This window comes from Oryctolagus cuniculus, chromosome 12, assembly GCF_964237555.1.
Source record: "Oryctolagus cuniculus chromosome 12, mOryCun1.1, whole genome shotgun sequence".
Taxonomy (NCBI): domain Eukaryota; kingdom Metazoa; phylum Chordata; class Mammalia; order Lagomorpha; family Leporidae; genus Oryctolagus; species Oryctolagus cuniculus.
The window spans coordinates 17,197,008-17,224,425 of record NC_091443.1 but is presented as its reverse complement, the minus strand read 5'-3'; the positions used below and the strand labels follow the sequence as shown (position 1 = coordinate 17,224,425).

Below are 27,418 nucleotides of genomic sequence, written 5' to 3'. Positions count from 1 at the left end.
CTCCTGAGTCAGGCTTTTCTGTGTTTCAGTTTGAATTGTTTCATTACCATAGCTTTCTTAGTTTCATTAGTCTTTTCTTCAGTTTTTAATGCACCGTTAATGTCACCAAATTCTTTTTCATCTCAGACGTTGTAGTTTTTTCTCTAGAAGTCTGAGTTTGGCATTTATACATCTTTCATGTCTCTAGTTATCTGTTTGAACATGGAGACTATGGCTATGATACATGTGTTAGGTGCCCTTTCTTTGGCTTCCGGCAGTCTCTGTTCTCATATGGACCCATCAGTTTCTGCTGGATCCTGGCTGGAGTGAGGAAGGGCGTCTGCGCATTTCTGAGGGTCCTTTGGCCTTCTGAGTTTTCTCTGGTCCTGACTTGTGGTCCTGCTGTCCTCCTTGACCTTCCGCTTCACCTTCTCCACGCAGGGAGAGCTCTCTGATAAGACTGTTTATTGGTCAGTGTTTTCTCTCATTCTGTTGGGCTTTTTCTTGTCTTGTACTGCAAGAGTGAATAAATGTTCAGGTAGCCTTTTCATAATTGATGTGTGTATAATTGTTGTAAGTGCACTTAGTTAAGTGTCCATGTATTTCTGCAATTTTAGTGAATCTTTGCTAAAATAGCTTCTCTGTTGAAGTATAGATAAGCTAAAACGTTTCTTTTTCACTCTGAAAGACTGTTAGTGAACCTAATGTGTACTCTGTGAAATGGATTGCAGTGTAATTTGGGACTAACCAAAAAGGTCAAACTCTATAGAATAGAGCAAATTGTGATCTTAAAAACAGAATCCAGATTTTATTTTCCTTTTTTCAGGCGTGCCTTCAGATGCCGATTCTTCTGCTGCCAGTAATAAAATAAGTGGTGCGAATAATTCTAAGCCAAATCGCCCTTCCCTTGCCAAGATTCTTCTGTCACTGGATGGAAATCTGGCCAAACAGCAGGCCTTATCACATATCCTTACAGCACTGCAAATCATGTATGCCAGGTAGGCTTGTGCACTGATTTGTGAAATCATGCAGTTACATAAGCTTTGGATTTTTATAATTATTTTGATTGGTCAAATGTCTCCAAGAGGGTTGTGTTATTGCGTTTAGTGCTGCTGTGAGTTGTAAGCCACATATACTTTGATGGTATCTTTATGCTTACTTTAATGAATATTGAAATATGAATCAGAAAATTAAGTTAAAGAACATTATTATTTTTGGTCAGTAAATGCTGAGCATTAATATTTGGGGAAAGAGAGGCAGAATTAGTTGATACAAATTTACAGTGATTTTCAGGATGCTTATCTCCTTCACGTACTTAGTAAGGCAGTTTGGATAGTGCTGTTGTTTGCAATATTTTACTGTTGTTTTCCCATAGCCTAAATGAGCTGCCTATTTATTATCTTAGGTGTGGACCTGTTGAAAATACTTACATAGGATCGTAGTTTCAGAAGAAAACTTGGATCAGTTATTGAGAGGACATTTAGTCCTTGCAGCCAAGATGTGACAGGCTTTCAGTGAACACAGAATTGTTCAATTATCTGTCCCTTAGGCTGTAATTACCATCCAAGAAGTTTTCTCAGGAAGAGCTAGAGACTTGTTTTGGTCTGGTTTTCATATGTGGCCGTCTTTCACTTGTTATTACTGTAGTTACTCAGATATAGTCATGTGTCAGGTAATGATGAGGACATGTTCTGAGAAATGAGTTGTTAGTTGTTTTTGTGGTTGTGCAAACATCATAGAATGTACTTACTTACAGACACTAAGATAGCTCCCTTGGCACTAGGCCATGTAATCTTACACAACCACTGTCATATGTGTGATCCATCATTGCAAAAGCATTGTGATACAGCACATTACTGTAAAGAAGACCTGCGAGCATTGAGCAGGTGGATCCCTGGTAATACTCATCATGTTCAGTGGTTTTTCAAAGCTCTTTTCCATCTGTCCTACAAGAATTAGGAAAGGCTTCAGTGAGCCCTTGTCTGTCCTTGCTGCCTCTTGTCATGCCGTGGTAGCTCACGAAGCCTGGCTTTCTGTTCTCACAGAGATGCGGTGGTTGGGGCCCTGATGCCAGCTGGCATGATTGCACCCGTGGAGTGCCCCTCATTCTCCTCCTCAGCACCCACCTCAGATACGCCTGCCATGACCAGTCCCGTGAATGGAGAGGAATGCTTGCTGGCTATTGATATGGAAGACAGACTGAGTCCAAACCCATGGCAAGAAAAAAGAGAGGTAAAAGGAACTTGTAAAGCCATGTTAGGTTAGAAAGGTAAAGTAGTACCTAGGAAGGTTTCAGTTACTCTGTTACTTACTTGAGGCTGTTTTTGTGTTTACTACTTTGATTTTTGGCTTGAATTAGAAAAATATTCTATTTAAAGGAGCTTATTTTTTTAAAAATGTTTAAATTGAAATAGATTTATTCTTTCAAAAACCATTAAATACAAGTTCACAATCCTTTATCTGCAATTCTGAAACTGTAATGCTCTGAAAGTAAAATGTCTTTGAAACTTGTTTGGGGGAAACACCCAAGTAGAAGAGATGTGAGGTTGTTTTGGGGTGGTGCTTGTGACCCGCTGAACAGTGAGAGCTTTCCCTGGAAATGTGCATGCACTTGACGGTGCAGGCTGGTAGCTGATACCTCGTGTAAGCACTGTGTTGCCTCTGAAAAATCGATATTCCACAGCCTTCACATCTTATGACAAGAGCCTAGGGAGATTGCTGACGCCATAAACAAGAGTGTCAATTTGTTAAGTCAACAACAGGAGTCACTGTGCACTTACTCCTCATGTAGGATCTCTGTCCTTAATGTGTAGTTCAATGTGAATTAATGCTATAACTAGTACTCAAACAGTATTTTACACTTTATGTTTCTGTGTGGGTGCAAACTGTTGAAATCTTTACTTAATATATACTAAATTGATCTTCTGTATATAAAGATAATTGAAAATGAATCTTGATGCGAATGAAATGGGAGAGGGAGCAGGAGATGGGATGGTTGCGGGTGGGAGGGAAGTTATGGGGGGGGGGAAGCCATTGTAATCCATAAACTGTACTTTGTAAATTTATATTTATTAAATAAAAGTTAAAAAAATGCATAACATTGTGAACAGCCCCAGTTGGCCTCAGATAAGACATTTGGAACTTGGGTAGGAAGCATGCCTCATTGCTGAGTTTTCCCACTTAAAATCCTCCCCCCGTGTGCCTCCAATTAGGTTGTCTCTTCTGAGGATGCGATGACTCCCTCTGCAGTGACCCCATCTGCTCCCACAGCCTCCTCTCGGCCATTTATCCCCGTGACGGACGACCCAGGGGCTGCCAGCATCATTGCAGAAACAATGACCAAAACCAAAGAGGTCAAGAAGCATTCTTCTTAGCTTTTTGTTTAAATAACCTTTTATAAATAATCTTAAATATACATGAAAGTTGTAGAAATAGTATTTAGGAATAGAATATAGTATACTCCATATACCATTCACCTAGATTATCCAGTTAGCATTTTTGAACTATTTAGATAAGCTGCAAGAGGACACAAGCCCTGTCACTCCATAATGCTTCAGTGTGTATTTCTTGTGCATCAGATGTCAACGCTGATCTAAGATTTATTTCCTTCTAATCCATTGACCTATTTAAATTTTGTCCATTATGCCAATGGTATGCTTATAGGTCTAGCACTGGACCTAGGATTGTATGTTGTCTCTTTATTCTTCAGTATGGAACAATTCTTCAGTCTTTAACTTTGACAGACTACCACAAGAAATATTATTAATGGCCTTACTGGTGATGTAACTCTTATTGTTGAGTTAAGGTGCCTACCAGTTTTCTCCAGTAGAAGACAGTTAGTGTGTTAATGCTCATAAACACTCTTGGGAAGATACTTTGGGACTGTGTAAATACCCTGTATCTCATTATACTTTTACCTACCATTAATACTTCTAGATGAATCCATTGTTACTGTGGTATTCATTTTTCAAACCTTATCATATCTTTTAGAGTATAATCATTGGCATTCTCCTGTACGACAGTCTTTTCTTCTCATCAGTCCAACACCACAAAAGTTGTTCTTACCTTCTACTTTTCCATATTTTTGGTGCATAATCCTTTTCTATGTTGCTGGGTTTGGCTTGTTACTATTTTGTTAGGAATTTTTGCATCTTTAGTTCATAAGGGAGACAGATCTAGTTTTTCTTGTGATGTTTTTGTTTGGACTTCATAGATTGAGTTGGGGAGCATTCCTTTCTCTTTTCTTTAGAAGTATTTGTAAAGGGTTGATGTTAATTCTTCTTTAAGTATCCAGATACTGACATGCTTCCATCATTCTTTGAGCATTTCCTTTCTTTATGATATAACACAAAATTCTAGGCTCAACAAAATGTTTTATGCTCCAGCAGAAGAATCAACTGTTTGTCCAAGAATTCTTGGTTCTTTTTTTTAGTGGAGAACAGTATTTAGAAGCCAAGATATCGCCCTTCATGTAGTCTTTGCTATCGAGATGACAAAGCTAGGGAATAAATGACTGTGTGTATATATGCTATTGGTATGTGCCTCAGATTTATGTGGTTATATATCTACATATATTGAAAACCATTAGTTCATATCAATACAGTTGATTCTAACCCATCTAGGATTGATTCTAGTTTCCACTCTTTCCATATTTTTAATTCTCTTCTCTGAAAATAAGAAACCGGGGTCCTGTCACTGACAGGCTGTTTACTTACTGTCAGTCCCCATGAATGATGAACCTCCCAGTTTGGCTACCACTCACCCTATTGTGAATGCTCTTTTTCTTCTACACAACCTCTGCACTAAAAGTCTATCTTTCCTGATAGACTTTAAGTCTATCAGACTGTAAGTGCACATCCTGCTTTACCTGTGGCCCTCCCAGCCCCTTTAGGCTGGCTCCTTGTTGGATTGGCCCTGCCACACTAGGCACCCCAGGTGTGGCCACCTTTCCCAGCCTTCTGAGGCACGCCTCACACCAGGCCACCTCTCCCTCCCTCACACTCTCCTTTGACAGCCTATCCTGTTGAGGACAGACTTGCAAAACTGCATTTGGAGTCTTTGTTTTATTGTACTGTTACTCAGACAGAAATTATGTCCTGTGGAAATTATTTGTAACCAATTGGGGTAATAAGAAGATTGCTGTTTATAAACAGGAGTCTAGAATCAAGTTCTGATTTTTGTTACTCTCCTGAAATGAGGGTATAATGCAGAAATTATTCTGAAGGTGGCAAGATTTTTGCTTTTAGGTAGAAGAAGGATAGTATGATTTCTTTTCTAGCAATTTATTCATACAACAGGCATCATCCAAGTTATACACCTGAATTCTGCCATTTCAATTTTGGTTTGACTTTTAAATTATGGCAAAGTAATTTTCTTCTTTAAAGATAGACTGCTAGTGATTTTTAGCAATTCACCTAGACATGTTGTTTGTGTGTGTGCATGTGCGTCTGTGTCTGTGTGTGTGTATGTATGTTTAACACCCTCACCAAAAACAAGTTAGGTTCTTTCAGTTTCAATATCAGAGTATTAAATGTAATCAATATATTTAACTGAATGCTTTTGCTGTCCTCAGTGTGCATCCTCTGGAATGTCGGTCCTGGTGACTTGCACTTAGCAACATCCGGGGCCTCCCTGCAGACAGGAGCATAGGAGAACCTTTTCCTGTCTCAGAGAGGTCTAGTGTACAGGAGTCACATTCTCCTTAAGGTTCCTGGATGAATTGTGCTTCCCCAAACCTTTTGCTGTTTCTGGAAAGTGTCTCACTGCATTTGCTAAAGTTCTGAAGTCTAGAGAGAAAAGAGGAAGCGCTTCTCTGGCCCTGCTCACCCTTGCGGGAGCCAGACTCTGCCTGGGGATCTTGGGCCCATCCCTGTTTCACACAGGGTCACAGTGATCCCTACTTGAGGGTCAGGAACTGGGATTCCTCGGCTCTGGTGGCTGTCTTGTTCCTTTGCCAGAAACAGCCCCAGCGCCAATCTCCTAGGGGCTCCTGTATGTTAGACAAACCTAGTGGGGCATCTGTCTTGGGTAGGATGCCCTCATGGGGTAGGGGTTTTGGAGCAGTGATGCTAGGGAGATGGCTGACAGCCATTTCCTCTACTGAAAAAGGAGAAAGCTTAATCATCAAAGATACATATATCCTAGTTCACATGGTGGATACGGAACTAAGAGAGTAATAATAATAAGACTTTATTTCATAGGTTATTTTTTTATGAAGAATCCAAGGAGCAAGAGATTATGAATAATGTGTTACATGTCAATGAGTTTCTTTAAATGAAATTCTAGGAAAGAATTATGGAGAAGATCTAGACAAAATATGCAAAGTGACAGTATACAAATTTGATAGAAAATGCCCAAATATATCTTATGGATAAGGGGTAGATTTTGTATGGTATGACTTGACTTTTAGGTCTTCTGCTATAATGTCTACCTATGATACAAATGTGGTCATAACAGTGAATTGTCATTTCTATGTAGTTTAAGGCATTCCTTTTTGACGGATGCTATTGGTAATTTGTAAAACAACTAATTGGCCTTGAAAACATAGTACAGTGTTTGGTTGAGATTTTAGGGGACTCCCATTTCTTCATTAATTTGTTTTTTCATGGCCTTAAATACCCCAAAGGCTTTACTCATTGTGGTGACATGTTCTTTGAGTTGTGGGTAAACTGATAACCCTTTATCTCTTACGTCATTTAATGTAGGATGTTGAAAGCCAAAATAAAGCATCAGGCCCGGAGCCTCAGTCCTTGGATGAGTTCACCAGCCTGCTGATTGCAGATGATACCCGTGTGGTGGTGGACCTGCTTAAACTGTCAGTGTGCAGCCGCGCAGGGGACAGGGGCAGGGACGTGCTCTCGGCAGTGCTGTCTGGCATGGGCACTGCCTACCCACAGGTGAGTTGGTCGGGGGGCTAAGGGCTGCGTACCCCATCTTTCTTTTCCATGCTGAGCTAACCTCTGCCTGAAGGAAGACACTGCTGATGGTCACACAGTCCCTTCTGCTGCATTTGGTCCTAGCCTAGAGCTATTTAGAAGCACTCTTTTCAGACAAAACACTGGGGGCTGGTGGTGGGGTGGGCCACCACTTGTGACACCAATATCCTGTGTCAGGGTCTGAACTGCTCCGCTTTCTGCGAAAGCAGTGGGAGATGGCCCAGGAACTCCAGCCCCTGCCTGCCGTGTGGGAGACCTGGATGGAGTTCTGGGCTCTTGGCTTCTGCCTGTACTGGTTCAGGTACATTGAGAGTGAACCAGTGGATGGAGTTTCACTTCCACTACTCTCCCACCCCCAACCCAAACCCTTTTTCTCTCAAGTAAATAAGTAAATATATAAATAAATATCCATAAAAAAATCAGTGAATTATTTTCCACAGCAGCATCCTTTCTCCTTTTTAGAACTGGTTTTGGCGTTCTTCTGTTTTTAATTGATTGTTAGAGTTCTTTGAATTCCATTGCTAACTAATATATTGCAGTCCCCCTGCCACCTCCATTTGCCTTTGATATTACTTTGTTATTTTTTGCTTTGTAGAAATTTTTTCTTCAGTAAGATCTGCTTTTTTTTTTTTTTTTTTTTTTCATTTGCACCTTCTGGGTTTTTTATGCTGCAAAGAAGTGTTTATTTTCATGATATTGTTTTAAAGAAATTCTTCCAAGCTTTCTTCTAATCATCTTTATGATTTTAGTTTATTTTGTTTACATTTTTGAGCCCTTTGGGTTATCTTTATATAAGAAATAAAGTAGGAATCCAACTTTATTTTTCCTAGATGGCAAACCATTTGTCTTAACAAAATTTATTGAATAATCCATCTTTTCCCTAATGATTTGAAAATCACTTTTATTGTATTCTAAATTCTTATATGTATTGTGGGGTATTTACAGACTCTTTTCTGTCCCATTGATATAACTCTTGTCCCATTGATATAACTCTTTATGCAGCAATACCATGATATTTTAAATATGTTTCAGTATTTGGTAACACTCTTTCCTATAGGACTTTCTGTCATGTGGACATGTTCCGCACTTGATCCATCCAGGGCTGTAGTCACCAGCCACGCATGGCTCTTAAGAACTTGAAATATGGCTAGTGCACCTGATACAAAACTGAAGTTTGTATTTACTTGGATTAATTTAAATTCATGCAGGCACATGTAGCTAGCAGCCAATCAGATGGTCTGGGCTGTAGATCTAGAGTCTAAGCTGTGTGATAGACACAGGGAGGTCAGTCCTGAGGTCCTGGGGCTTCCTGGAGGATGCTTGTTTATTATCAGCTTTGCTCTGCCTTTTCAAGACTGGCCATGCCAGGGAGCTTGATACAGTGATGCTGGTTACAGGTAACCTATTCTGTGTTTATACCAGCCATCAAAATTATAAAGTACTTTAGTGTGGCTGAGTGGTCATGAAAACACAGTAATGGCTATTTAGGAGCTTGATATTTCTCAATCTGTTATTTAGGAAAAACTAAAAAGTTTCAGGTTTCCTTCTCTAGTTGTTGTTGGTGTTTTTTATTTATTTACTTATTTATTTTTTTGTTTTGACAGGCAGAGTTAGACAGTGAGAGAGAGACAGACAGAGAGAAAGGTCTTCCTTCCGTTGGTTCACCCCTTAAATGGCTGCTGCTGCCAGCGCAGCACTGATCCGAAGCCAGGAGCCAGGCGCTTCCGCCTGGTCTCCCATGTGGGTGCAGGGCCCAAGCACTTGGGCCATCCTCCACTGCCTTCCCGGGCCACAGCAGAGAGCTGAACTGGAAGAGGAGCAACCGGGACAGAACCGGCGCCCCATCCGGGACTAGAACCTGGGGTGCCTGCGCCACAGGTGGAGGATTAGCCAAGTGAGCCATGGTGCCGGCCCCTTCTCTAGTTTTTAAGACAAGTTACTTGTAACTAAGAGATTAAATCAAAGTGATTTGACACAAGGAAAAAATTTTCTTCCATGCTTATTGCATTTATGAGAGAAAAGGATGTGATGAGAACATTTTTTTTTAGAAAAAATTATTTATTTGAAAGAGAGAGAGAGACCAGAGAGAGAGAGAGAGAGATGGCCACAACTGTTGGGGCTGGGCCAGGCTGAAGCCAGGAGTCTGGAATCATCTGGGTCTGCCACATGAGTGGCAGGGGCCTAACCACTTGAGCCATCTTCTGCTGCTTCCCCAGATACATTAGCAAGGTGCTGGGCCAGGGGTGGAGCAGCTGGGATTTAAACTGGCTCCCGTATGGGATGTTGGCATTGAAGGCAACGACTTAATCCACTGTGCCACAATGCCAGCCCCAGAGAACTTTGATTCAAGGTAACTCCTAACATCTGCCATCCACATCCAGGCCAGCCAACTTCTGGTGCATTCCTCAGATCCGAGGGAAGAGGTTGCCTTCCTATGACAGTTGGGGTAACTGAGACATTGTTACTGGCTCAAGGAGATTCACTTTGCTGGTAGAGGAGGGTTGGGTTTGGAAGCCCCAGGCCCTAATGTCAGAGCCATATCTGACCACTCTCACCCCTCCTGAGAAGCTCCATGCCCTCTTCTTGGTGGTGAGTGACAGGTTTTGCAGAGGAAGATCTGGGAGGCCAGAGCACCCTTGTGGACTCTGCCCATAGGCATTTCGTGTTGCTGGCGTCTGCTGTTCAGGCTCCAGCAGAGACAGAAATAAGGATAAGGTTGACTTTGAACCACGCTTGCCAGTTTGGCAAGATGGGTATCCTCATATCCTGCTCTGCCCTACCATTTGGAACTCTTAAACACACATAAATTTATAATAATCATGCCCATAGAACAATGATATTAGTTTTTTATTAAATATAATTTTTCTAAGCTAAACTGTTTGACATACAATTATAAGGAAAAAACTGAGAAGAATATTCATGAAAGTATAGAACAGCATTTGTAGCATAAAAATAATTTTATTATTTGTTTCTGAATTAAAGTTTTGAGGTGAATATATTATTGCTATCATAATGCATTCTCATTTGGTTTTGAAAAGATCCAAGTTATAATCATCAGCATTAACCACATAGATGGCTACTACATTTTTAAAATAAGAACATTTTGGATTATTGTGTCTTGATCAGGAAATCCCCAAGCGTGTTCATATTTGTAGTCCCCCTCATTGCAGATACTCTGTGCCGCTGTTGGACCTGAGGCGTGATTGTTGTTGATTCCTGCGCCCTCCTACTTGAGTGCCGTGGCTCTCTAGGACCTGATCATCTTTCTGAATGTTTGTCTCCTTCTTTTGATATTTTGCTTCCTGAGGCAGCCTCTCCTTCTCAGGAGGTCAGGAGGTCGTCCTGCCTTGGTGTCTGTGGGTCCTCACAGGTGTTTGGTGTGGCCAGTTGCCGTGTATTGACTGTGTTGTGCTTGTGAGGTGCCTTCTGGCTGCTTTCGTGTAGGCTATCTCTAAGCCTCAAGACCTTTTTGCTAGCTTGGTGCTGTCTTGGTTTATAGGTGAGTATACTGAGCCATGATTTCATCTACATTTCTCAAACTTTGGGTCCTGCACTCTACCACCTTGTCCCTTCAAAGGACCCAGAGCAGGATGAGTAGTGGTAGTGAACAGAGAGACAGGTATGGAACCACTTGACCTCCTCATTTGTGTCCCTGTTTCCTCCCCAGGTGGCAGATATGTTGTTGGAACTCTGTGTCACCGAGTTGGAGGATGTCGCCACGGACTCGCAAAGTGGACGTCTTTCCTCTCAGCCTGTGGTGGTGGAGAGTAGCCATCCCTATACTGATGACACTTCTACGAGTGGCACAGTGAAAATTCCAGGTACTCAGTCCATCCCCTGGGGAGGAGCTGCATGGATCTTTGCCTTTACAGTGACTTCATTCTGTGATTAGTTCAGTAGGAGCAACCATCTCTGTTCTATAGAGAAGAAGCTACAGAATTGCTTTAGAATTCCTTTACTGCATTTTCTGAGAAAGTTAACTTTACAGAACAGACAGTTAGCTTTCCCCTTCTCTTTCTCCATCCCCCTTTCCTTCTTTCTCCCTTTCCTTTTGACCGTTCACCTGTTGAGGCACTCAGGCCTTTAACTCATGACCTTCCCAGGGGCCTGGACCTCCTCAGGGCAGGGTCACTGCTGCTGTAGTACAGCCTGTGTCTGAGTCATGTCTCTCTGCAAATTCCACCTGATTCAGAGGCCCAATGAATTCAGCCCTTTGGCAGTCCCTTTGGTGGCTGTGACGCAGCCTCAGGAAGCACCTAGCTCCTGTGACCCAGCCTCACCTAATACCTAGTAGATCCCGTGAGGACTACAAAATGTTATTCTAATTGAATCATTTATTTGGTATTTATTAACTGGAACACTTTTATAAATAGACATTTTCACTTTTCCTTTCATTGGTTACCTAGGGGTACTGTTTGCATAAAAAAATATATTATATAAAAGCTTGATTCTTTCTATTTACCAGTTTTTTCAAGAGAAAGAATTAGTTCCCTATCATCCTTGAGGGTGCTTAGTTAGTGTTTTTATATTTTGTGTCCTTATGAACTCATGGGCTGAAACTTACATGAGAGGTTTTAATCCACTGTGATTTTTTTCCTCATTGAAGCTCCTAAGAGTGGTAGCTGCTTCAGTTGGCCTCTGAAATGATTCTGGTGATCCGTTGATAAGCTTTCCCGTAGTATGGTGTGACAGGTATTCTAAGCTCATCCTGTAGGGCCCCTTCTCCACCTGGGATCTTTTGTGGTTTCTTTCAGTGAAGATGGTATTTCAAGATCACAACCTGGGGTGGACATCTGGCTTAGCAGTTGAGACACTGGTTAGAGTATTATGTCTCCAACTATGTTGGAGTGCCTGGATTTGAGTCCTGACTCCATTTTGCATTCTGGCTTCCTGCTAATGTAGACCTGGGAAGCATCAAGTACTTGAGCCCCTGCCACCCAGATGGGATATTTGGTTAGGTTCCAGGCTCCTCGCTCTGGTCTGGACCAGCCCCAGCCATTTCAGGCTTTTGGGGAGTGAACCAGTGCATGTTCTCTCTCTCTCTCAACCTGGATGCTGGGGTGGATACTCACTGCTACTGGGCTATCATTGCTTCTATATCTTTTCACTGGGCAGGAATATGATGGATTGGGCTGACAGACTAATTTATTTTGAGTTCATGCTTATTCTTGAGTCAAATTCAAAAGTATAAAGTTTCTGCTTAACCTTCTTCTGTTATGTCAGTGTCTGTTTTCTTCCATACCAAATTCAAGTTACAGGACAGAGGCTGATAGAGTACTATACTATCTATACTATCTATAATTTATATAAATATAATTTATATAATTATACTATCTAATTTTTCATTTGCTTATCTCACATTACATACACAGCAGATTCAGGATATAATTCTAATACTGTCATTGTCACTACAGTTACTGAAAAACATTGAAAAGATTTTGTCATATGCTCTCTTTATTCTTGCAAATTCTTAAAATAATACTGTATCTTCCAGAGCATAATGTTATTTTTTTTTAAACTTTTATTTAATGAATATAAATTTCCAAAGTACGACTTATGGATTACAATGGCTTCCCCCCATACCGTCCTTCCCACCCACAACCCTCCCCTTTCCCACTCCCTCTCCCCTTCCATTCACATCAAGATTCATTTTCGATTATCTTAATATACAGAAGATCAGCTTAGTATACATCAAGTGTGGATTTCAACAGTTTGCTCCCACACAGAAACATAAAGTGAAAAATAATAGATGATTTTTTTTTTAATGATGATGAAATCAGAGCAGACCTATTGTCATGTTTAATCCCAATGAGAGTCAAGTTGGGAATTGATAATTTCTTTTTTTTTTTTTTTTTTACAGAGGATCAGTTTAGTATGCATTAAGTAAGGATTTCAACAGTTTGCACCCCCATAGAAACACAAAGTGAAATATATTGTTTGAGTACTCGTTATAGCATTAAATCTCAATGTACAGCACATTAAGGATAGAGATCCTACATGAGGAGTAAGTGCACAGTGACTCCTGTTGTTGACTTTACCAATTGACACTCCTGTCTATGGCATCAGTAATCTCCCTATGCTCCAGTCATGAGTTTCCAAGGCTATGGAAGCCCTCTGAGTTCTCCGACTCTTATCTTGTTTAGACAAGGTCATAGTCAAAGTGGAGGTTCTCTCCTCCCTTCAGAGAAAGATACCTCCTTCTTTGATGACCTGTTCTTTCCACTGGGATCTCACTCGCAGAGATCTTTTGCCAGAGTGTCTTGGCTTTCCATGCCTGAAATACTCTCATGAGCTTTTCATCAGCTCCGAATGCCTTTAGGGCTGATTCTGAGGCCAGAGTGCTATTTAGGACATCTGCCATTCTATGAGTCTGCTGAGTATCTCACTTCCCATGTTGGATCACTCTCCCCTTTATTTACTCCATTGGTTAGCGTTAGCAGGTACTAGACTTGTCTATGTGCTCCCTTTGACTCCCAGTCCCTCCACCATGACCAACTGTGAACTGAAACTGATCACCTGGAACAGTGAGATGGCATTGGTACATGCCACCTCGATGGGATTGAATTGGAATCCCCTGGTATGCTTCCAACTCCACCACTTGGGGCAAGTCAGCCTGAGCATGTCCCAAATTATACATCCCTTCCCTCTCCCATTCCCACTCCCATGTTCAACAGGGATCACATTTCAGTTAATTTTCAACACTTAAGAATAACTGTGTGATAATTACAGAATTAAACTAGTCATATTAAGTAGAACAGATAAAAAAAACTACTAAGAGGGATAATGTATTAAGTTGTTCATTAACAGTCAGGGCTATGCTGATCAAGCCACCGTTATTATGTACTATATCTTTTTCCTTTCAAACTTTAGTCTTGGTTTTAATACATTTTAATGTTTTCTGTTTGTCGTTTTGTCTGTTTAGTCATTGTGATGTTTTAGGGCATTCTAGTAGATTCCTCTACAGTCCCCAACATCAATATTAAATCCTTAGGGCCGGCGCCGCGGCTCACTAGGCTAATCCTCCGCCTAGCGGCGCCGGCACACCGGGTTCTAGTCCCGGTCGGGGCGCCGGATTCTGTCCCGGTTGCCCCTCTTCCAGGCCAGCCCTCTGCTGTGGCCAGGGAGTGCAGTGGAGGATGGCCCAGGTGCTTGGGCCCTGCACCCCATGGGAGACCAGGAAAAGCACCTGGCTCCTGGCTCCTGCCATCGGATCAGCGCGGTGCGCTGGCCGCAGCGCGCCGGCCGCGGCGGCCATTGGAGGGTGAACCAACGGCAAAGGAAGACCTTTCTCTCTGTCTCTCTCTCTCACTGTCCACTCTGCCTGTCAAAAAAAAAAAAAAAAAAAATCCTTAGATCATTTATTCTTTGTACACTGTGACGGTGATAATGCATTTTCCCTCCTTTTGAATCATGTGATTTTTCTATTGTTTTACTAAACTGTGCTAATGTTGACCATTCTAGGTTACTCTCAGATAAAGGGTGTGGTGTTCATTCTGCAGCCTTGTTTAGTTCTCCTTTCTTGGAACACTGGTCAATTTTTTATGTGTTGGATGTCTTACAGATGTAATGTTGGCTACTCCTCAAATACTTTTCTATTCTTTATTTTAAAAGATTTTTTCTTTTGCTGTAAGACTTTTGGTATTATGTTTATTTGAGCTTATGCCTCTTCTAGTTTAATCTTTATTTTGGAATTCTTTTTTTAAATTGTAATTCTTCCCTTAGTTTTACCATTTAGTTTTTTTGGTTTTCCTGTTCTTGAATTTGTTATTCTTTTGTACATTATATCATTTCCTTATTGTGTTTCTCACTTGTTTTGAAAGGATAAAGGAGAGTTTTCTGGATATTGTGCACATTTCTGGCCTGCTTTTGTTGTCAGTAGGGCTGTAACTCTGTTCTTTATTCTCTTTTCTGACAACAACTTTGTATTAGATTTGGCCTTTCTGCCTCTATTTAGTTCATTTTTTTTTTTTAAAGATTTATTTATTTGAAAGATTTACAGAGGGAGAGGTGTAGGAGAGAGAAAAGGGTGGGGAGGAGAGGGGAGGGGAGGGGAGGGTAAAGAAGAGAAGAGGAGACGAGACGAGACATCTTCCATTCCCTTCCCAGATAGCTACAACAGCCAGGGCTGGTTTCGGTAAACCAGGAGCCAGGAGTTTCATCCGATCTCCCATGTGGTGAACAGGCTCCCAAGCACTTGGGCCATCTTCCACTGCTTTCCCAGGTCATTAGGGAGCTGTGTTGGAAGCAAAGCAGCCAGGACGTGAACTGGCACCCATATGGGATGCTGGCGTTGCAGGCAGTGACATTAACCCACCATAACACCAGCCCCTATTTTGTTCATTTTCAGTGAAATTAGTTTTCTTAAATTTTTAGAAAGATGTGGAGTTCAAAAAAGTTGTTTTGTTGTTGTTTCTTTCTTTTCTTTTTTTTTTTTCTTGTTTGTTTTTTGTTTTACCTTTCAGCTATAACTCTTTCAGGATGGAAATGGCAAAACCGAAAGGTATTTCTGTTCAACAATTGCAAGAGACAAAAATCTATGACCACCTCTTTTCTATTTCTCATTTTATATTCACTCCACTAGCCAATCCTGTCTTGTGTGTTTTATTGCAGTATATTGCAATTTCAGCCATTTCCCATGCATTCCAGACAATTCAGATGGCCCACCATTGGGTCTCACCTGGTTTTTACACTAACGTCCTTTCTGACTGGGTGACTCTTCCTGCTTCCCTTCCCACCTCTCGGGTCCTCACAGGATCAGCTTCTACACAAAGTCCAGAGACATTCTCTTCAAACCAGTTAGAGCCTGCTGGTCCTCTGTGTGAAACCCACCAGCACAACCCTGGGTGTGACATCATTCTTCCCTCCCTTCCTCCTGCGCCTCACTCCTGGACCCCAGTGTTGTCCTCTGCTCATCCTTGAAAATGTTTCAACCTAACTTACTCCTTTACTCACAGCACATCTGACACCAAATCTGGATTTTTCATACCAAGCAATTCTATTCTCTGTGGACACCAACTGGGTGTCTTAGAATTTAGTTCTGATCCTGCCTACCCAGAGCTAGTGCAGGCCACACTTGTTCAGGACTCAGTCCCCTAAGACTCTCCACTCCAGATGCCAGTCGCTGAGGTGCGGGTCCCTGGGTTACTCACAACTCTACCTGACTTGACTCTAGATTGGGGGTTTCCACAAGGCCCTCCTGTTCAGTAATGGGCTATATCGGGCTCGCACCATGCAAGTTTGTCCAGAGTGAGAGCACACGGCAATCTGGCCAAGCAGAAGTGCTTTCTGATCTTTCAGGCGACGGTCACGGTCTGGTGGGGGAGGTAGACGGGAAATAGGCTGGTCTTTCTCGTTTTGGAGGCCCCACTGTTTCTGCTTGGTAGACGGTTAGTTTAAGTGGTTTTGAAGTTCTCACTCTGTGTTGTGCTTGCTTGTCCTCAAGGAGCAGAAGGACTCAGGGTGGAGTTTGACCGGCAGTGCTCCACAGAGAGGCGCCATGACCCTCTCACAGTCATGGACGGCGTCAACAGGATCGTCTCTGTGCGGTCAGGTGAGGAAGGGTGGTTAAGCAGGACAGTCTGCTTGCCTCTGTAAACAGAACTGTGTACATGGCGGGACCGACGCTGCTGCCTCATTCTTATGGCAGCTTTAAGAAAGGGACAAGAAGCCATTTAGCCGTGAGGTACAGTAGGGTTTATTTGCCACTTCCCACTTGAAATGAGTAATTATCTGTATGGTGTATACATCATACCACTTGATGGGCAGGGGTACTGAGTGATGAGCAAGTGTGGATCCTTGTCAGGACACACCCAGCTTCACCCAGGTAGACAAGGTGCAAAGATGGGTGAAAGTGCCAGGCATGTGGAGGTAAAGGTTGGCATAGGACAGAGCATTTTCAAAGAATTTGTTTTTCACTGCCAGCTATGGGGACTTGGCTACATGGAACAAATGTTCTGAATGTATGGTGGATAAAACACTGAGGAGCTAGCAGCCATTGTGTCTGGACCTGGCTTTGCTCTGCTGATGTACTCATGAGGTCAAGCAGGTGTATATTACTGCATCCCAGGAGTTTGTTAAGTGCTGTTTTACTGGGGTTTTAGAATTTTCAGTTGCATGGGGGCGGGGGGTTGTATTTTCATAGCTCTTTCTTCTTTATCTCAAGCACGGGACAGCAAACTCTTCCTGTAAAGGGCCCTGTGGTGAACATTTCAGGCTTGGTGGGCCACATCTTGTCTCTGTCATAACTGCTCACATACCACATGTCAATGAGTGGGCGTGTCTGTGTCCCAGTAAATCTTACACTGTGTGCTTATTTAACTCCCTGAACTAGAGCTTTGGGTGGAGCGTTGTGGTCACGCTGATGAGCATAGGTTTTCCGGGCACTTTGTCAGATGTCTGTCAATGTGGCTTTTAGTAGTGTTGTTAGTTGTGGAAGGGATCTCCATCTCCTCTGAGATGAGATAACACACTGCAGCTTCTCTCCACAGCACCCCGGCCCCTGGCTCTGGTCAGGCGATTCCATTCCTTCCTGGAAGGTGTCCTTTTCTTGGCCAAGCTAAGCTGCACACTGAGATCTTGGGAAAAGCGAGGTCTCTTCCTGTTGCTTGGCTCCCATCCCTGCAGCCATGACATGGGCCAGCCTTGCAGACCTCTGTCACTGCACCCTAGCTGTGACTGTGGTTGTATCCCTGTTAGGTGGTGGTCTCTCCGATGCAGCGTCCTTAGTACTTACTACAGGGGCTGAGTGAGTCTGCTGAATGGGGTGTGTATTAAAATGCTATTCACCGAGAGTGTTGTGTCTCTGTGAACTTGAACTGGGGAATGTATGGGTTGGAAGGGCTCCGTGGTCTTCTGACGCAGTGTGAATGATTTTGCTTTGTATCTAAAGAAGTGTGAGTTGATCAGTGATGGAGTGAACCTAACCCCAGGGTGTGCTTTCTCTCCAGGCCGTGAGTGGTCTGACTGGTCCAGTGAGCTCCGCATCCCGGGGGATGAGTTAAAGTGGAAATTCATCAGTGATGGTTCTGTGAATGGGTGGGGCTGGCGCTTCACTGTCTACCCCATCATGCCAGCTGCAGGTAATGGAGGCACTGATGGGACTGTTAACAGTAATTCATGGTCTGCCCTCTGCTGTGTTGGGAGTGAGTGCTGCCACAGGCCCCACTGAGGCTTGTGGCTGTCAGAGTGCTAGCACTCCCTCTTCTCCTGATGTGGAAGATGAGTGTGTTGCTGGTCACAGTTCCTAAGGCTTTAGCTTTACAGTGAAAATGTTAATGTTAAGAGCATGGCTCATGGGCTGGTGCCGCAGCTCACTAAACTAATCCTCTGCCTTGTGGCGCTGGCACACTGGGTTCTAGTCCCAGTCGGGGCGCCGGATTCTGTCCCTGTTGCCCCTCTTCCAGGCCAGCTCTCTGCTGTGGCCTGGGAGTGCAGTGGAGGATGGCCCAAGTGCTTGGGCCCTGCACCCCATGGGAGACCAGGAGAAGCACCTGGCTCCTGCCTTCGGATCAGCGTGGTGCGCCAGCCGTGGCGGCCATTGGAGGGTGAACCAACGGCAAAAGGAAGACCTTTCTCTCTGTCTCTCTCTCTCTCACTGTCCACTCTGCCTGTCAAAAAAATAATAAAAAACAAACAAAAAAGAGCATGGCTCATATGATTTAGTGTTACGCCACAGGCACACCCTTGACTGCTGAGTTACAGGTGGCTGGGGCCACCCTTGATAGTTGCAATTGTGTCTTGCTGTGGGGCAGCTGAGGCCATCCAGTGGAGCTGGGGTTCTGTGGGCCCCTCAGACACAGGAAGAATGTCCTTCACAAGCAGCTGCCAGATGCAGCTGCAAAGCTTGTTTCCAGACCTGCCGACATCTCCCTCACTGTGGCTTCTTATGCTGCATGTGTGACCTTGTGGGTGTAAATCACAAATTCAAGTTAGTTGCAGTATTCCACCCAGAGCTAACAAAAGAGGGGTCCACTCCCCTAACCAGAATCTGGCTGTCTCCAAGAGACCCCTACTATCTCCGTGTGCCCCAATCCAATCAACATATAGTGTGGCACCTCCATAAAATAACCCAATGAAAAGATAGTAATGCCTTAAAACTTTGGGCGCTTCCTGAAAGCCAGTGTCCTGTCCAGTTTCCTCTTGGACTAGACACTTTTCTTTCACTTGTCAATCAAATAAAAGTTTCTGCTTTTTTGCAAATTGTTTTCTGGCTTTTTATCTCTGTACTGACCTGAGGAAAAGAACCCACGAAACTCACTCCAGCAACTGCCCTCCCCTCCTCAACTGATAACGGCAGCTCCCCTCAGACACAGGCACATGCACCGTGTGTTCATTCGCAGGCCCAAAGGACCTCCTTTCCGATCGCTGCGTCCTCTCCTGCCCATCCATGGACTTGGTGACATGTCTGTTGGACTTCCGACTCAATCTCACCTCCAACAGAAGCATCGTCCCGCGCCTTGCAGCCTCTCTGGCGGCATGTGCACAGTTGAGTGCCTTAGGTAATGATGCCATTATAATCACACCTGTCTTATAGTTGGAAAATGGGTCAAGCTTCTCATATTTTCTGTCTGTCTGTTTCAGCTGCCAGTCACAGAATGTGGGCCCTTCAAAGATTGAGGAAGCTGCTTACAACTGAATTTGGGCAGTCGATTAACATAAATAGACTGCTAGGAGAAAATGACGGGGAAACAAGAGCTTTGGTACGTAACATTATGGTACAATTTGTAGACCTGTGGCCTTTTGGGGATAAAATACTACTGTAATCCTTTAAACCTCTAAATCATCGAGAAGCATTGTGGAATTTCACCAGAGCATAAGGAGGGCTTTGTCACATCTTGATTTTTGCCTTATATTGCTACATATACTTGAGTTCAAACTGGATTTTGGATTTTTCTTTAAAAAAAGTCTGTGTCGGCCGGCGCCGCGGCTCATTAGGCTAATCCTCCGCCTAGCGGCGCCGGCACACCGGGTTCTAGTCCCAGTCGGGGTGCCGGATTCTGTCCCGGTTGCCCCTCTTCCAGGCCAGCTCTCTGCTGTGGCCAGGGAGTGCAGTGGAGGATGGCCCAAGTCCCTGGGCCCTGCACCCCATGGGAGACCAGGATAAGTACCTGGCTCCTGCCATCGGCTCAGCGCGGTGCACCGGCCGCAGCGCACCGGCTGCGGTGGCCATTGGAGGGTGAACCAATGGCAAAGGAAGACCTTTCTCTCCGTCTCTCTCTCTCTCACTGTCCACTCGGCCTATCAAAAAAAAAAAAAAAAAAAAAAAGTCTGTGTCGATGGCTGTGAGTATGGGATGGTGCCTGTTGGACTTTACAGTGATTCCCAGAGCCCTCTGTTTGCTGATGAGGTAGTTCTGGTTGGCTCTCACCTCACCAGGTCAGGGAGGGTCTGTGGGCCGGAGAGGGATGGGTTCCGCAGGAGGAGCTGTGCTGAGCTGTCGGCCGAGCATTCTGAGATGAGTGTTCAGACCGTCTGTTTTCTGTTTCAGTGTTCGTGTCCTTTAAGCCTTTTTCCCTACTTGAGAGTATCAGTAAGCACTTTTTAAAGGGAAATAGTAACTACGTAATGAAACATTTGGCTTACAGAAATGAAACAAATTGTGGAGCCCTCTGCATTTTGGATTCCTGTAATAGAATATTCTTTTGTTGTTAAGAGTTTTTCAGGCAGTGCTCTTGCTGCTTTGGTGAAAGGCCTTCCGGAAGCTTTGCAAAGGCAGTTTGAATATGAAGACCCTATTGTGAGAGGGGGCAAACAGCTGCTCCACAGCCCATTCTTTAAGGTAATATTTGATTTATCTTTAACTGACACCAGAAATATTTGGGAGAGTCACCAGGACCTGTCACATACAATGTGATGTGTTTTGGGCCTCTTTGAGGGCAGTTCTAGGCATTGCTGAAATTGAAAAATCTGTGAAAATCTGAAGAAATGATTGTGTGAGCTAAGCTCCCATGCCTAAGAGCCAGCTCACTGAAATACACAGATCTTATTAGTTGATATAGGCAACAAATATTATAGCAGTTGTTGGATCTGAGATCCTGTGTAGGAGGCGCATCTATAGGAACTATTAGAAATAACCACATCCCTGCTGATGGAAGTAAGGAGATCTTGAATGGGAACCTTGGGATGGTGGCCTGTGACAGTCTGCTCATCACTAGCCATAGTGTTGTCAAAGTGTAATGTTAACTGCATTTCTGTGTGTTCCTGTGTTTTTAACTTTTGGTGGCTGCAGGTGCTAGTAGCTCTTGCCTGTGACCTGGAACTAGATACTCTCCCTTGCTGTGCTGAGACACACAAGTGGGCTTGGTTTCGACGGTACTGCATGGCCTCTCGTGTTGCTGTGGCCCTGGACAAGAGAACACCATTGCCCCGTCTGTTTCTTGATGAGGTATTGCATATTACTTAAGTATCATTATTGTAATGCAAAAGCATTTTTAAAGTTTAGAAAAATGACACCAGTATTATGAGACACAAAAGCTTATCTTGTCAAGAAATATTAGAAAGAAAACCCCACATAGGTGAAAATGAAAGAAGGCACGCTGAATTCCAGTGAAGCTCGTGTGAAAGATGCAGCGATGCTGTGTAGACATTTTAATCCCTTAGACTTGATGTGATCGTGTTGCTTTTACTTATTAACCATAAAATCACAGTGCTGATGATTAGCATTTCCTCATATTCCCAGGCAAGGACTCCTCCTGTCTTGTCTTCATACGTATTTGTTTTATTCTTGAGATGAGTGTTTGATTCATGGTCTCATCATAATGTTGTCTAGGTGGCTAAGAAAATCCGTGAGTTAATGGCGGACAGCGAACACATGGATGTTCTGCATGAGAGCCATGACGTTTTCAAAAGAGAGCAGGATGAGCAGCTCGTGCAGTGGATGAACAGGTTATTATGTCAGAAACAAGAAATGCCGTTCCGTGTGAAAGCAAGCTTACGTGTGCAGTTCTTCTCATGTCAAATGCTCTTTTCATGTTTGCTGTAGGCGACCAGACGACTGGACCCTTTCTGCTGGCGGCAGTGGAACCATTTATGGATGGGGACATAATCATAGAGGGCAGCTTGGGGGCATTGAAGGTGCAAAAGTCAAAGTCCCCACTCCATGTGAAGCCCTTGCAACTCTTAGACCAGTGCAGTTAATTGGAGGAGAACAGACACTCTTTGCTGTGACAGCTGATGGGAAGGTAAGGGTGCATTTTCTGTGTCATGCTGTCCTTAAAACTGAGACATTTATGGTTAGATGCTTTGTATACCAAAATACTGTCTCAAGATTAATAGTGCTTCTGGTATATGCTAAAAGCATTTATAGTTCTGAAATATTTCTGTATAATCTCTAGATGTGTTCTAAAGCTTTAAATTTTTATTTTGAAGTATAAAATGTATTTGTTTGCAATTTTTGTTAGATATATTCTTTTCCTGTTTATTATAAATTTTATCTTTAAAAAATTGATTGCTAATGTGTAGAAATACATTGTCTATGTTTTGACTTTGTAGCTGGTGACCTTATTCCATTATTTTCTTTCTAAAGTGTCGCAAGATTTTTGTATCCTTACAGAGAGTTATAATCTGTAAATGAATTTTTGTTTCCTAGGTTACAGTTTGCCTTCCTATTATTTTTTTTCCTTTTGATAGTGAGAAAGGGAGTAAATTGTGGTGGTTAGGAGTTGCAGTGTAATATTGATTAGTGGTGGTCATGGCTGTGTTCTTATCTTGACCTAAACTGTGCAGAAAGCAGTGTGATGGGATGTTTCACACACGTCTGTTTAATATAGAAGCCCTTTATCAGATTAAGGCAGTTTCCATCTGATTCTTCTCATAAGTGCATATTGATTTTCTCAAGTTGTATACCCTTCTGCATTTTTTGGAAATGTCTTTCTACAGATATTTTCTCCTTTAGTGGATTAATAATAATGGATTGGATTAATTGGTTTTCTCATGCTAAACAAGCTTGTATTCTTTGCATATACCTAACTTGGTCAGAATCTAAGTATTTTTGGTTTGTGTTTATGAATGTTTAGTTTGAGAGTTTTGGGAGAGCCATGATCATAAGTGAGACACCATCATGCAGTGTTCCTGTCTCACACACTCTTTGCCTTTGGTATTGAATTAGTTATCTGTGTAACTTAGAATAATACACATGTATCATCTCAGTTTCTCTGAGTCAGGACTTGAGATGGCATAGCTCAGTCTACCATCAGAATCTCTCACCAGGCTACAGTCTTGAGGCTATGAAAGGAAGGGTTCAGCTCCCTGTAGACTTGTCAGGCTGAGGCCCAAGTCCTTCAGGAACTGTTAGTGAAGGCTTCCCTCACTCAGTTCTTTGCCATGTTCTCATGGCATGGCCGCTGGTGTATCAGTGCAAGCAAGGGAGAGAGTACCAGCAAGAGAAAGAGTGATAGCAGGATGGAAGTCATGGCCTTGTGTAACTGAATCCTAGAAGTGATGGTCACTTGCCATATTCTGCTCATTAGAAGCAAGAAACCCACCTTCAAGGAGAGGGGATTACATGGTTTTTACATGAACTGGAAGTGGGAAGTTCATCTTTCATCTGTGACTGCTTTCAAGATCTGTTTTAGGAATCAATGGTTTAATTATATACTTAAATATCAATTTCTCTTTATTTTTCTGCCACCCATTTTTATTCATTTTTGCTTTTTAGTTTTTTTTTTTTTTTTGCCAGGAGGTGAGAGATTGATGGGATTAGAGTTGGGGCGGTGAGATTATGTTCCTGGCTCTGAGAATTGGTCTTTCAACAATTCTGTTAAATCCCTAGACACTATTTTTTTTCTTTCATATCTTACTTCTTCTGAATTCTCTGTATGATCTCTACCTGAAAATCTGGTTGATGTTGAATGAGAAAGTCTTCCTTGACATAATTTAACCTTTCTTTCCTATTTCCTCTTCCATTTGTCTTTCTCTGCCATATGCTAGATAATTTCTTTAGATGGATCTTCCAGTTTTCTAGTATCTCTTCATCTGTGTAATCTGCCACTTAATATGTCCGAGTTTTAAATTTCAGTTATTTCTCTAATCTCTGAAAGTTCTGCTTTTAGTTCTTTTGTACCCTCTTATTCTTTGAGAATATGCAAAACTTTATTTGTTTAATCATATTAGACTATTCTGCTGACTCTCACTCCAGGTACCCTCTTTCTTTTTGTATTATGTGAACTTTTAAAACTGTGAGCTGGCCATTTTCCTTGGAAAATTTTGTGTAGAAATTCTTTGAGAATTAGTTTGAAATCACTCACCCAAAGAGAATTTATAAACTTGAGATATCAGCTAAGCCATTATAAATTAAATTCTATCCCTGTGAATTTCAGTCCATAGGTGATCTAAATTCAGTCTGAAAACCAACTTGAGAGTCAACATTGGTGATTATGAATTCTCAGGGGAAGTTCTCTCCTTGGTATTAATTGCAGTTGTTATTCTGGACAAAAGCGGAAAAACTTCTAGGGAGATCTTATTTTCAAAATATATTTGTGAATTTCTTTCATTTGTAGAGCTTTGATAGAGTATGTATAATGACATACAGTAACATTCCTTTGATTTTTAATATTATTTGAAATGAAGTATCATTTCTGTGTGACAAAAATGTCTAGCATGCTGATTAAGTTTACTAACTACTAACTATAGGGATAATCATTAAACCTGATGTTGGTGTTTTTCTTGTCTTAGCTGTATGCCACTGGTTATGGTGCAGGTGGCCGACTAGGAATTGGAGGGACAGAGTCGGTGTCTACTCCAACGTTACTTGAATCCATTCAGCACGTGTTTATTAAGAAAGTAGCTGTGAACTCAGGAGGAAAACACTGCCTTGCCCTCTCTTCAGAAGGAGAAGTGTACTCTTGGGGTGAAGCAGAAGATGGGAAGTTAGGGCATGGAAACAGAAGGTATTATGTGAAAACATCGTGTTCAATGTTTTGTTTTTGCTTTTTGTTTTTGCTAAAGAGTATTGGCACTTTGTTTTTCAGAATAATGTTTACAAAAGTCGGCCAAATTAAATAATGTTAAGTTCTTATTTAGCCAAAGTAGGTTTAGGTGCTAAGTTGTGATGAATTAGGAGGGAAAAGGCAATACTGAGTTTTTGATTTATAAATACTAAACTTCCTTTTGTTCTTCTTCCCAAAGTCACTCACTAAATTTTATTTGGCATTTTCTGTAGCACACACAATACTAAAACTGGAAATACAGAGGACATAGCAGGAATGAAGATGAAAGGACACACAAATAACACCAGTTTTTCAATAAAGGGACCCAATCCACTAATGGGGATTGCTATCCAAATTGGAATAACAGGGGCATTCCTTATCCTAGAAATAACTAAAAACACCAGACAAAATGAAACAACAGTCATAGAGACATCAGATGTTAGGTAGCAAAGTAGAGTATTCTCTGAGAAACAGGATACAAGCAAGGTGAGTTTTAAAAATTTCTGCCTGTAGAAAGTTTTCAGGCTGTGGCTTAGAGAGAAGAAACCCACACAGATCCTGACAGTCTCTCTTAGTGTACAGGTGATAGAACTAGAAGTCCAGGGGAAGCTAAGATGTCTAGAGTATGCAGAGTACCAGAGAAGAGAGAGATGCACACAGAGAGAACTCCAGAGGCCTGCAGAGATTACTATGACAGTCATGCTTGTGAGGCCAAAGAACAAATTACTCAAAAGTATTAGAAGGAATTGTTCCTAGGGCAAGGGATAGAACCTGCTCCCTCAAAACCTCATCATTGGTTAGAGTACTAAGAATAATGGAGAAAAAATAGCCATAGTTAGTTGTTGCTGTGATCCCGCCAGCAAAGCTTAAAATAAGATCTGACTGGACTAGCCTGTGTATAAGTAATTTGACATATTCACAGAGAATATTTTTATGAATCTAAACATACAAGCATCCAACAAGATAGATAGCAAAATGTCCTGCATCCATCCAGTCAAAAATTATCAGACAACGAAAGAGCAGAAAAATACAACCTGTATGAGGAAAGAAATCAGTTGAAATTGACACAGAAATAATACAAATATTAGAATTACTAGATAAAAATTTTGTTTTTTGACAGGCAGAGTGGACAGTGAGAGAGAGACAGAGAGAAAGGTCTTCCTTTGCCATTGGTTCACCCTCCAATGGCCACCGCAGCCAGCGTGTTGCGGCCGGCGCACTGCGCTGATCCGAAGACAGGAGCCAGGTGCTTCTCCTGGTCTCCCATGGGGTGCAGGGCCCAAGGACTTGGGCCATCCTCCACTGCACTCCCTGGCCACAGCAGAGAGCTGGCCTGGAAGAGGGGCAACCAGGACAGAATCCGACGCCCCGATCGGGACTAGAACCGGGTGTGCCGGCGCCGCAAGGCGGAGGATTAGCCTAGTGAGCCGCGGTGCCTGCCTAGGTAAGAATTTTATTAAAAGCTGATCATATTACATTTTCAAGAAACTAGAAGAAAACGTGGAACATGTTAGATAGAACCTGAAATAGACTTAAATTTCCACATCAAAGTTCACAGTGTTAGAGATGAAAAAATACATTGGTTGGAATTCATAGCAGATTAGATATTAGAAGAAAACATCAGTAAATTGGAAGACATACTATACAGAATGAAACACAGAAAAAAAAATATACAAATGAACAGAACACCATTGGGTTATGGGACAACCTGAAGTGGCCTAATATGTGCATAATTGGAATCATCAGAGAAGGGGAAGATGAAGATAAGAGTTTTGAAGAAATGAAAGCTGGAAAACTTCCTCATCTGATGAAAGCTATAAATCCGCAGATTTAAGTAACTTAAAGAACCCTAGGCCGGTGGAGCAGTTTAACAATTTCTTGATTGGGGAGATGTACATTGAATAAATGAGCAGCAAAAAAAAATTAATAGTATTCAATTAGTTTAAAAATATTTTAGAATAAAAATAGAGTTGTCATTGTTTCTTTCTTTCTTTTTTTTTTTTTTTTTTTTTTTTTTTTCAGTCCTTGTGACCGTCCTCGTGTCATTGAGTCTCTGAGAGGAATCGAAGTGGTTGATGTTGCTGCTGGTGGAGCCCACAGTGCTTGTGTCACGGCAGCTGGGGACCTGTACACGTGGGGCAAAGGCCGGTATGGCCGCCTGGGGCACAGCGACAGTGAGGACCAACTAAAGCCCAAGCTGGTGAGAAGGCAGCACATGCTGAAGCAGGATGGATGGGTGGTTTGCTCTGCAAATTAATTTTAAAAAGTCAAAAGTATCTCCCATTCTAGATTCTTTTTAGTTTTTTAGAGTTGATGATTATAAGTTCCTTGATTACCAGTGGGTTTTCTTTTTGTTGAAACTAAAAATGATCTTGGTATGTATTCCTTCCTGGAGCCATTTAAACATGATAGTTTGAAATATGCTTTTCTTTGTAATGCTCAATAGTATTTGGCATCTACCTAAAAAGTTTGTCTTCTAGAAGGTTCACTCTATTAGGTAATACAAAGGAGTGAATGAAGAGTTTCCACAGTAGTGCAGGATTGGCTCATCAGGACACTGCTATCTGCCCCCTACAGTTA

General features: G+C 42.3%; 1 protein-coding gene across 3 annotated transcripts in view; it reads left to right on the top strand.

The window, feature by feature from the left end:
- Nucleotides 1–27,418, top strand: part of HERC2 (HECT and RLD domain containing E3 ubiquitin protein ligase 2) — a 233,159-nt gene that overhangs the window by 182,345 nt on the left and 23,396 nt on the right. For all 3 annotated transcript variants that reach the window (XM_051822208.2, XM_051822209.2, XM_051822210.2), the window contains exons 66-80: nt 806–977; nt 2,025–2,211; nt 3,192–3,332; nt 6,684–6,875; nt 10,582–10,735; nt 16,357–16,464; nt 17,861–17,992; nt 19,253–19,411; nt 19,494–19,612; nt 20,566–20,691; nt 21,142–21,297; nt 21,682–21,797; nt 21,895–22,093; nt 24,585–24,799; nt 26,861–27,038. In XM_051822208.2, the coding sequence (XP_051678168.2) occupies nt 806–977; nt 2,025–2,211; nt 3,192–3,332; nt 6,684–6,875; nt 10,582–10,735; nt 16,357–16,464; nt 17,861–17,992; nt 19,253–19,411; nt 19,494–19,612; nt 20,566–20,691; nt 21,142–21,297; nt 21,682–21,797; nt 21,895–22,093; nt 24,585–24,799; nt 26,861–27,038 (2,354 nt within the window). The remainder of the gene's footprint in view (nt 1–805; nt 978–2,024; nt 2,212–3,191; nt 3,333–6,683; nt 6,876–10,581; nt 10,736–16,356; nt 16,465–17,860; nt 17,993–19,252; nt 19,412–19,493; nt 19,613–20,565; nt 20,692–21,141; nt 21,298–21,681; nt 21,798–21,894; nt 22,094–24,584; nt 24,800–26,860; nt 27,039–27,418) is intronic.